Source organism: Sorex fumeus, unplaced genomic scaffold, assembly GCF_029834395.1.
Source record: "Sorex fumeus unplaced genomic scaffold, SorFum_2.1 ptg000095l, whole genome shotgun sequence".
Lineage (NCBI taxonomy): Eukaryota > Metazoa > Chordata > Mammalia > Eulipotyphla > Soricidae > Sorex > Sorex fumeus.
In genome coordinates, this window is record NW_026606152.1 from 3476910 (window position 1) to 3487832 (window position 10923).

Sequence of the window (10923 nt, forward strand, 5' to 3'; positions counted from 1 at the left end):
TCCAGAAAGAAGAGGAGGGAATGGAATAAGAGGAGGAGGGAGGAGAGGGAAAGAGGGAAGAGGAGGGGTAAGAAGGAAGGAGGGACCGAGGGATGGAGAGATGAAGGGGGGAGAAGAACTCAGGGAAGGCGCTGGCCTTGCACCAGCTGACCCAGGCCCCATCCAGGGCACCACAAATGGGGCCTCATGGTCCCCAGCCCCCCTTGGATGACGCCTGAGCACAGAGCCAGGACTAAGTCCTGAACACCACCAGGTGTGGCCCCATTCCCAAATTAACTTCTGACAGAGAGCTCTGGGGACCTCCTTGGGGAGCCCCACCCTCTGAGGGAACGAGGGGGTGGCTCCCACAGGGGTGCGTGTGGCCCCCCAAAAAAGACTCGGGGGAGGAGGAAAAGGGAGAAGATGAGGCGAGGCGAGAGGGAGAGGGAGGGGAGGAGAAAAGAAGGGGGAGAGAGGTAGGAGTGAAGGCAAGGGGCCTGAAGGGAGGGGAGGAGGGAGGGCCAAGAGGGGAGGAGCAGGAGCGAAGGGTCAGTAGGGGAGGGAAGGGTCAGCAGGGCCGCCTTTGTGGAGAACACAGAACTCACTGAACGCCGCAGACCCCCTCCCTGCACATTTCTGGGTAAACTATCCCAAAAGTGCTCATCTGAAATAATCCAGACCCCTCGGGGAGGTGATTTACAGCCCCCAGTTTCCCCGGTAACGCTCACCCGTCCAGGGCTGGAAATGATCTCAGGGGCCCGGACTCCTGGAGGGCTCTCCACGCCCCCACCCCCGCACGGCTGTGGACCTGTCTCTGAGCTAGGGCACTTGGCCAGGAGGACCCGCGCCACTTGTTTCCCGGACTCGTTTCCACCGAAAGCAGCTGCCCCCCCGCGCGACCCCGGCCTAATGCAGGCGCTCTCGGCCTGAAATCAATGGGATGGATTTGAGGCTCGTCTTGCGGAACGGGCGCCCGCCGGCTCTGCGGCCCCGGGCGCGCTAGTGCAGAGACCCGCCAGCAGGGGGCGGCGGCGGCGGCCCCGCGGCGACCCACCCCACCCCAGGTGAGGGAGGGAGCGGAGGAGACGGCCACCACGGGCTCCTGCACCCTCGCCTCCTGCGCGCCGGACACCCGCGCCGGGTGCAGACATCCAGGAGAGCTCGCCCCGTTGGCGGAGGCGGCTACGACCTGCGGAACGACCCCCAGTCCTCTAGCAGGGAGCGGGGCGCAGGTGGCTGGCCCCGGGGAGCGGGCAGGCACAGTCTGGACTGCGCTCGGCCACGGGGCGCACGACTGGGCACGTTCTCCAAGCTGAAGCCCTGCTGCTCCGGGGAATTCGAGGGGCTACCTCGGGGAGCAGCGTCGCGGGGCCTCGGGGAGCGACCTCCGCGCCCGCTGTCCCATGCAGCAGGAACCCCTCTTGGATATCGGGGGTCAGAGTGGGCAGGGAGGGGCTGGAGCAAGAGCACAGCGGGCCGGGCGTTTGCCTTGCACGCGGCCAACCCGGGTTCAGTTCCCAGCATCCCATATGGTCCCCTGAGCACCGCCAGGGGTGATTCCTGACCGAAGAGCCAGGAGAAACCTCTGTGCATCGCCGGGTGTGAGCCCCCCACAAAAAAAACACAAAACAAAGCAAAGTGGTTGGGGAGCAGCGGGGCCTGCACGCTGGGAGCGTACGTGGGGCGTTACCCGACGGCGGGCATGCACGGGGCGGGGCGCCACCTGGGGCGGGGCGGGCCTGAAGGGGCGGGGCATTGTCCCCGGGCCGGGGCTGCAGGTGGTCGAGGCCCCCTGCGCACCAGGCTCCTAAGGCTGGCGGGGCGGAAGGAGGAGGGTTTTGGTCACCCGCCAGCCAGGACACCGCCTCCCACCCCGCCGTCCCGCTGGCAGCGCAGGGTGGCGGGGTCACATACTCAGACGCCGCGGGAGTGGGGCTGGGAGATTCCGCGTTCCCATTTGGGGCGAGTCCGCGCCCATCGCCGGCTGGGGGGCGGGGAGCTAGTTCCTGGGGGCAGAAGCTCGGCGGAGGCGCGGGTCTAGCTGCCAGGAGCGCAGGGAGCAAGGCCTGGCGGGGCGCGGGCCGGGCAGAAGGGGCCTCGCGGACAGCCGGGTGCGGATCGCGGTCTCGGGGGTCAGGGAGCGCATCGGGGCCTTGGCGAGGGGGTGGTCAGGGCGCGGATGGGGGCCTGGCGAGGGTTTGATCAGGAGGCCAGCCTCAGTCGCGCGGACAGCTGCCCGCCGGGCAGAGGGGGGAGCGCGGGGCTCCTTTTTGGGGTCCGCAGAGGCAGCGCTCACTAATGCCACCCGGGCAACGCTACCAGGTGAGGTCCAGGTGAGATGCTGAGGTTTTGGTTGGGAGCATGGGCGTCGCGGGTCCCCGCTGGCGGCCAGCACCCTGACAGAGGGGTGGAGCCACCTCTGGCCGGGGTCTGGGCGCTCCACACTAACCGGACTTCGAGGGGCCTTCACACGGTCGCCCAGTGCCCACTACTGCCTGCTTCTGCACCTAGCTAGACTTTAGTCGTGCGGCAGGGGGTGCTGGGCTGTGGTCAGAAAGGCCTGGGTGGACCCGGGAGGCCACTATGCACCCCAGAGCTCTGGTTTTGACCCCAGATCTGCAGGGGGAGCCCCCCCCCCAGGTGTGGCTTTTAACCCTAGTAAGTGTAACAGGCCCCAGAGGCGGCGCCAAAACTCAGGAACGGGAGTCCCCAGGAAGGGGGAGGCCCGAGTCTGCGGCCTCCCTCCCCTCCCTGCACTCGGAGGGGAAGGGTAGTGCTGGGGAGGACGGTCCTGAAGGCCCTCACTGCACCTGGGGGGTTGGGGGCAAGCAGGATCACCCGCAGCAGGTGGAGACCAGAGCTGGGCAGCCTCCACTCGTCCCTGTCTGCCTGTGCAGTCCCTGTCTCCCTCGAGGGAGTCGTGGTGCCCTGGTGTGGACCCCGTACCCCTAACTTGGAACCAACATGGAAGGTGCTTGTCCGGGGAGATTCCTAAACCACAGAGGATCCGCTGGGTGTGGAGGAGGGGCTGGAGCCAAGGAAGAGGGGATCCTGGGGAGAGGGCCCGTGCAGAGTCTCTCCCTGGCCCTCACCCCTGCAAGGGGGCTCAGTCCTGGAGGTGGTGATGGGGAGGGCAGGGCATCTTTGGGGTTCGGAGTGGGAGCCCCTTGTGAATGTCAGCAAGTCAGCATCTTCCCTAGGCACCTGTCTAGGGGCGTCTGTGGGCCAGGGCACTGAGGCCTCACCCCCAGGTGAATCAGGCTCAGGTCCAGCCCCTCCCTGTACCCAGAGGAGGTACCCCACACACTGCTACCTCTCCTGAGTCCCTTCTGCCCCCCTCCTCGTGTCCAGGTTTAAAAGTGTAGCTCGGGCTGGTGCAGAAATGCATGTGTACAACAGGTAAGGTGCTGGCTTTGCGCGCAGCTGACCTGGGGTTTGATCCTAGGTGCACCATATGGTCCCCTGGGCCCCACCTGGAGTGATGCCTGAGCACAGAGCCAGGAGTCAGTCCTGATACCGCCCGGGTGTGACCCCCAAAATGTGTAGTCACAGCACAAATTGGGCTCTGCAGCTGGGGCTTTGCATAAAGAAGCCCCAGTCTATGCCCAGGCTCACAAATTCCTCAGAGCACTGCCCTGGTGGTGGTGGTGGAGGAGGAGGAGGAGGAGGAGGAGGAGGAGGAGGAGGGTCACCAACTCGTTATGTTGGTCAAAGCATCTTAGCATCTTGTCTCAGCATCTGCCTCTCCAGGCAGCTGCTTTGGGGAGCTGTCTGTACACAGGGTGAGTGTGGGCAGCAGTCAAGGAGGGCTGTCTGGAAGAGGAGTGCTCCAGCTGGGTGGAGAGAGGGAAAAAATGCTGGTCTGCGCTGGGGAGGGAGCTGGAGTTGCTAGGAGGTGACCACCATGTCCCCCATTATCCTAAGTGAAGAGAACACTTGGGTGGGCGTGAGCCTCCCCACGCCCCGCCCCTCGGGATGCGGTAAGGGTTGGGGACGCCCTCCCAGGAAGCTGGAAGAGGCTGGGCAGTCCCAGGCCGGTCTGTTTCTGCTCTAAGCGTCCGTTCCCGAGATGGTCTCACGGGGGCGCGCCAGCGCAGAGCCCACCGTGCGGGGCTGGCTGGCAAAGGCCCTGGCCTTTCCCGTCCTTCCCCAGAGCCGCTGGCACAAGCTGTCCTGAGAGCGCTGCGGGGTGATTCAGACCCTCTTCAAGGGCTAGCTGGGCGGGCATGGGGCTCCGCTGCTCCATCCTCCCCACCATCCTCCCTGGGCCCTCTGCGGGGCATGCAAGCAGCCGGACCCGCTCCCTGTGCCAGGGTGGCCTGGGCACTTGTCCAGGCCGGAGGGGTCTTTGCTGGTGGAGCGGCCCAGATGGGGGTGCTGGCAGGAGGGGCCTGTGAGGGGTCTGCCCTCACAGGCAGGGCGAGGGGCCTGCAGGAGGGCATGCAGCAGGGAAATGTGGCACAGAGCTGGGGACATGCCCGGTTAGCACAGAGGGAACTTGGAGTGACCTTAGCCAGGCACTCCTGGGGCCCCGGAAGCTGGAAGGGATGGGGTGGACCCTGTCCCAGAGGGACCTACAGGGCTGTGGCCCCCCCACTCCCCTCCCTTCTTCTCTCCACCCTCTAACTCTCCCCTCGATCTTCTCCCCTTCCCTCTCCCCCTGCCAACCCTCTCCTTCCTTCCTCCACCCTCTGACTCTCCCCTCCCTACCCTCCCCTGCCTCCCTCTTCTCCCTCCTCCCTGCCTCCATCTGCCCATCCTTCCTCTCCCTGCCTCCAGGAGTGAAGCTGGGAGCTGTGGGATTTGTCCTGCTCTTTCCAATGTTTCAAGGGAGCTGAGGGGACAAAGACAGGAGCACTGGGGCCTCAGTGGCAGATGGGGAGCAGGGGAGCAGCTCCTTGCACCTCCTGGCCCCCACACCACTCCCCGAGCAGTGCTCAGGCAGTGCTCAGCTTGAGTGCCTGCTCCAGTCCCGACTTCCTCAATGAGGAAGGAGGAGGCGCGACCCGGTGTGGGGCACCCGGGCGGGCGGGCTCGTCCGGCATTGGTCAGCTCATCTGGCATCGCAGTGGTGGGTCCCAGCTGGAGCCCAGCTGTGGGGCAGGGTCTGCCCTGTCAGGACTGGCTCAAGCACCCTCTGAGGGCTCCCCACAGAGGCCTGGACTGTGGCCTGCAGCACCCAGGGCTTTCAGGGAGAGAATGCAGGGCTCAGGGCTCAGGGCTCAGTGCTCAGGGCTCGGGGCTCGGGTTTGGAGCAGGAGCTGCACAGGGACAAAGCTGCACTCTGGAGGGCGTAGAGAATAGGTCAGCATCCCCCCCAATATGCTTGTTCACAGGTGGGCTTGGACACCCTTCCCCACAGTCCTTGTCTCTTTGGGCGCCCTCTGTCCTCATTTTCCCCATGTGCCAGAAGCACCCCTGCCTGCCTTTGACAGCCTGTGCCCGAGCTTCCATCCCCTCTCCCCTTGGTCCAGCCCCTGCGGGAGTCTGTGCCTCTGAGGCTCTTCCCTGGTCACTCCGGGAGACAGAAGTCCTGGAAGCTACATCAGAAAGGAAAACCCCAGCCCCAGGGTCCTTGCCTCCTGGTACAGGACAGGTCCAAACCATGGGAGGCAGGCCTGGGCCTCTGCAGCCTGGAAGGCCCCCACGGGCAGGCACAGACTCTCAGCAACCAGGGCAGTGGCACAGGGTAGGGGCATGGCTGCCTGCATGCGCAGGGACCCCCTGGAAACGGGGCCTTTGGGTCTGGAGCTGCCTTCCCCAGGGTCCAGCATCTCCACTCTTCCCCTCTCTCCCCGAGCCTCCGGGAGCGGATTCCAGGCCCGCCAGCTGGCTCTCCTCCTGGGACTCCTTCCGGGCTCTGCAGGTCTGTCTGGAAGAGGAGGTGACGGTTCCCGGTTCCCGGCGGGAGCAAGGCGCCCGCGACCTAGGACCAGGATCCGCGGCTCTTGCTTGGACGAGGCCGGCCGCGGGAGGCTGGATGATGCTCTCACCACATCGCGCTCCGCGGTGCCTGCACACCGCGATCCCACCCAGGGACCGGGGGCCTCTGCTCCCTGCGGCGGCGGGCCAGGAACCCCTCCTGAGTGGCCAGTCTCCGAGGCGACGGCGAATGCACTTCGGTCCCCGCGGTCGCTGCTGCGGAAATCGGAGGCACTTCCCCGCTTTAGAAACAAAGTGGCCAGCAGGGATAGCGCTGTCCCCCCAAACTCTGCGGTCGGGGCAGTGAGTTCCGGCCCCTTCTAAGAGCCTGGTGTCTCCCAGGGGCTCCAGAGCGCGAACTGCGCGCTGTGGGGCGGGAGGACGGATTTTCTTACACTCAGTCTGAACCGGGGGGCCTGACACTGCTTTGGCCGATTCGTGTTTCTTTTGGTGAAAAAAACAAAACAAAACAAAAAAACGCCACGGACACCTGGATTGCTTTACTCCTGTGCTTTACTCCTTTAATCCTGTGCTTCAGTCTTTTGCAGGAAGAGCCAAGATTTTCGCTCACTGCCGCACACCACACGCACAGGCCACGCGCGCGCAGTCCCTGGCGCTGGGTCCCACACTCCGCGCGCCGTGGTAATTACGGGACCTTGCCGGGCGCTGATTGGCCAGACGGCTCCTCTTCGGGCCTCGCAGCCAATAGGAGGCCCCGCCAGCCCCTCCCGCCGCGGGCCGGGGGGCGGGTCCCGGGGCCGCAGCCGCCGCCACCCCGGCCGGGCCGCCCGTCCTCGGCCCCGCGATCGCCAGCGCGCGGGCTTCCCGCGGCTCCTGCGGGCGGTGGCCGCGCCCCGGGCCGCCGCGGCTCCGGGGGCTGAGCCGGGGCCCGCGCGCCCCGCCCCTGTCGGCCCCTCCCCGCGCGTCCCCGCCCCCCGCGGGGCGGCCCGGGCGGCGACCGGCTCGGGGACGCGAGAGGCGAGCGAGGCGGCGGCCCGGCCGGCTGGGCGCACCCGCTCCGGCGCTGCCCCGCGGGCCCCGACGCCAGCGCTCCGGGCGGCGGCTCCGGCCTCGCGCACCCGTGTCCCGGCCGGTGCCCGCCCTGCAGCGCCCGGCCGCGCCCGACGGACCCAACGCCGCGATGCCGGACGAGCTGACCGAGCCCGGGCGCGCCACGCCGGGTCGCGCCTCCTCCTTCCTCATCGAGAACCTGCTGGCGGCCGAAGCCAAGGGCGCGGGGCGCGCGGCGCGGGGCGGCCGCAAGGATGACGACGACGACGACGACGACGACCCGGAGGACGAGCACGCGGGGCCGGCGCGGCGGCGGCGGCTGCAGCGGCGGCGGCTGCGAGCGGGCGCGGGGCCCGGCGGGGAGGCGCGGGCGCGGGCGCTACTCGGGCCCGGCGCGCTGGGCCTGGGGCCCCGGCCGCCCCCCGGGCCCGGGCCGCCCTACGCGCTGGGCTGCAGCGGCGCGGCCAGCTGGTACCTGCGGGCGCCCGGCGGCTACGGCGGCGGCCTGAGTCCTGACCGTGAGTGCGGCGCGAGGGCTGCGTCGGGAGCCGGGGCGCGCGCCCTGCTTTCTGGACCCCTTCCTCGGCCCGGGCGGCAGGCTCTGGGGCGGGGGCGGACGTGGAGGCTCGCTGAGCGCACAGGGATGCCGCGCCACCTGGGTCCGAGGCTCCAGGCTATGCTCGGCAGGGGTGGGGGCTGTCTCGGGCCAGTGACGTCGGGGAAAGAAAGGAAGGCGCAGGGGTGCGCGGAGAGACAGGATGGGGACAGGTGGGGTGAGAGCTGAAGGAGGACGAGGAAGAATTGGGTGGGGGAGGAGAGAGGTTGGGAGGGCAGGTACATGGGTGCCCCCGGAAGAGGGAGCCTCTGAGAGGGGCCGGCGGGGCTGAGGGGCTCTGTGGACCCCAGCTTCTGAGACCCCAAGTCTCCTTCCCTTCCTGCTGCGAACCAGCCTGGGCCCAGGCCCCTCTCTGTGCCCTGGGGTCCGTTTTTCTTGCTGCCCCTCCCCCTCCCAGCCTTTGTTCCCGCTGAGGGGGGTGGTGTGTGTATGCGGTTCTAAACTCAGAATCCCCCTCATCGGTCCAGGCCCCCCTAGTTCTGCTCCCCTGCACCATTTGGGGCCCCTCTTTGGAGAGGGCATCCAGGGAGGGAGCTCAGGGAACCATCCCGCTCTGTCAGGCTTTGTCCCCCAACACACTCTGGGGTCCCTGGGTCTTGCGGGGCCTCTGGCCACCTCTCCCCCTTCTCCGTGCGGTGCGGGAGTGTGCTGGGGTGTGGGCAGGGGCTTTCATTCTTCCCATCCCCTGGCGAACCCCCTCCCAGTGTGGGAGCACCCCTGCCAGGGGACCCTGTCAGAGACACTTCCAGAAACTCCTGCCACAACCCCCTTCCCGTAAACTTGAGCTCGACCTCGACCTCGCTTCCCTGCAATCGAATGACAAACGGGGGAGGGAGGGGGTGTTTCTGAGAAGGGGCTCCGAGGATGAGATGTGTGTCCTCTGTGGGGGGTGCCCAACCACCACCCCCCACTCCCCACCCCCACAACGTTGAAAGAGGCCTGCATTATTTTTCGTTCAGTGCGGGTTGGTGACCTGGTTTCCCGATTCACCTTCGGAGCTGCACTGGGCGCTTGGTGGCAGTGCTTGTACTTCCAGGGGGGCACAGGGGCACCCCTCATTTGGTCCTGGGTACACCTGGTCCCTCCAGGAGACCTGCAGGGATGTGGCCGCGGTTCCCCAGTGTCAGCCTACGGGGAGCTGCCAGAACCCTCAGCCACCCTAGCACCCATGCAGACAGCATCTGGGATTGTGGGGTGTCCCACCTGCCCGTGACCTGCTCCTTAATGGCTTGGGAGGCCACCAGGCGCCCTGACCCTGCACTGGACCCAACTCGCCTCCAGCCCTCACTGGCAGCGCCTCTGCGTCAGCAGCAGAGCAAACTCTGGTCCCCCACAGCCCAGGCTGAGCTTCAAGCCTCACAGGGTTTGGGGTGGTCTGCGGCCGGGCAGGAACAGGGACCGAGTCCCCAGTCCCCCGTCAGCATGCTGCTTTGTATGATTTGGCAGCGCGGGAGGTAGAACTCCAGGGTCGCGCAGTCATTGCCGCCGGCCGGTCACAGCTGGGGCCAGCGCGCTGGAGTTTCCCTCGGGCCATTCTAGGTCCCAGATTCGGTTCGTTCCTTCTCCTGGACTTGCAGCCCAACGCAAGCGGGCTGGGCACGCGCTGTGGAAAGAGCGAGCGGGGAGAGGCACTTTGTGTCGGCAGTTGGGGTCTGGGCGCCCCCGCTTTTTTGGGGTGCCTGTTTCTGGGAAAGGCCCATTCCCCGCTTCCAAGGGCACCCCGAGGTCCCCGGAGCGCTGTGTCCGGGCGGCCCTGCTTCTTTGCGGGGTCGCCTCCACTCTGCCGGCTCTGAGTGTGAGTAGCCGGCCGGAGCCTTAGTGGGTGACGACAGGGTGCCGAAGGGCTGCCCGAAACCCACCGAGTCCCCTTTTCTCCTCTCCCCTGCAGCCAGCGACCGGGACTCACCGGAGACGGGCGAGGAGATGGGCCACCCGGAGGGCGCCTGGCCGCGGGGCCCGGGGCCGGCCGCGGCGCATCGGGAGGAGGCCGAACTGGCGGCGCGCGGCCCTGCGGCCAGCGCGGAGGAGGTGGCTGAACCGGCGGAGCCCGCGTCGGCCGGGGAGGCGCGCGGCGGCAGCGGCGCGGGCGGCGGCCGCAAGAAGAAAACCCGCACGGTGTTCTCCCGCAGCCAGGTCTTCCAGCTGGAGTCCACCTTCGACCTGAAGCGCTACCTGAGCAGCGCCGAGCGCGCCGGCCTGGCCGCCTCGCTGCAGCTCACCGAGACGCAGGTGAAGATCTGGTTCCAGAACCGCCGCAACAAGTGGAAGCGGCAGCTGGCGGCCGAGATGGAGGCGGCCAGCCTGTCCCCCCTGGGCGCGCAGCGGCTGGTGCGCGTGCCCGTGCTCTACCACGAGAGCCCGCCGGCCGCCGCCGCCGCCGCCGCCGCCGCCGCCGCCGCGCCGCCCGCCGCGCTGCCTTTCCAGCTGCCGCCCGCGCCGCCCGCGCCGCCCGCGCCGCCCGCGCCGCTGCTCGGCTTCTCCGGGGCCCTCGCTTATCCGCTGGCCGCCTTCCCGGCCGCCGCCTCCGTGCCCTTCCTGCGGGCGCAGATGCCCGGCCTGGTGTGAGCCTCGGCGCAAGGGCGCGCGGCGCGTCGGAGACCCCCGCGGAGAGGCGCTGGGCGCGCGCGGCGGCGGCGGGGGCCGGAGCAGATTCGGACGCCAAGCCCAGCGGAGCGAAAGCCACACGCCGGCGCTGGGGCCGCGGGGTGCCGCCCCCAACGCGGACACGTCCCTCCCAGGAGCGCAGTGAGGACTGGCCTCAGCCTCCCGCAGGCACCCAGGCCCCACGGAGGCCGCTCCCGCGTGGGGGAGGTCGGCTCTTCGCGGCGCCTGCCCGCCAGTCTCCTCGAAGACTGTTTTTTTTTTTTTTAAAGGAAACTACTTGTTTGCGTATGGAATAAAGGGACTTTTCTGGATGTTTTCTGCTGTCTTGTGATCAGTGGGGGGCGGGTCTGGCGCAGGCCGCGGGGGCACAGCCCTCCCTCCCGTCCCTCCATGTCTGCACATGACCCCTCCGTATTGGAAGCAGGTGGTGAGCTCAGGGGACAGCCTGGGGGAAGCAGAAAAGGGGCCCAGTGTCCCTAGGTTTCCGGGGCTGCTGGCTGGGGCCCCCTGCACTTCCCGCCCCCATACCAATGGGGTGGGAGGCAAGGGTGATGCTGCGTCTAGGGGCTCTGAGAGGGTTGGGGCAGATCCCCAGGCGGAGCAGAACCCGTTGGAACCCAGTCTCTGGCTGGGCAGAATAGACCCCCCAGCGCCCCAGGGGCACTGTCCAGAGCCACACCTTGGGGCCTCCTTGGCAGGCACCCATCTGTCTGGCCTGCCATCTGCCCAGTGGCCAGGCTCATTCCCTGCTTGAGCATCTGGGGGCGGGGGGGGGGGGGGCGCGGTTGTGC

At 67.9% G+C, this 10923-nt stretch overlaps 1 protein-coding gene across 1 annotated transcript; it reads left to right on the forward strand.

Annotated features, from left to right (window-relative positions):
• Positions 1-7042: 7042 nt before the first annotated feature.
• HMX1 (H6 family homeobox 1) lies at positions 7043-10093 on the forward strand. The gene is made up of 2 exons (XM_056133067.1): positions 7043-7430; positions 9417-10093. Exons 1-2 carry the CDS (start codon positions 7043-7045, stop codon positions 10091-10093), a joined length of 1065 nt encoding a protein of 354 aa, XP_055989042.1.
• The last annotated feature ends 830 nt before the right edge of the window (positions 10094-10923 follow it).

Bases quoted from the DNA above. Each gene is read 5' to 3' on its own strand.
- HMX1 (XM_056133067.1), top strand. From the start codon at position 7,043: ATGCCGGACGAGCTGACCGAGCCCGGGCGCGCCACGCCGGGTCGCGCC. The intron at 7,431-9,416 runs GTGAGTGCGGCG...TCTCCCCTGCAG, and splicing joins CGGCGGCCTGAGTCCTGACC to CCAGCGACCGGGACTCACCG.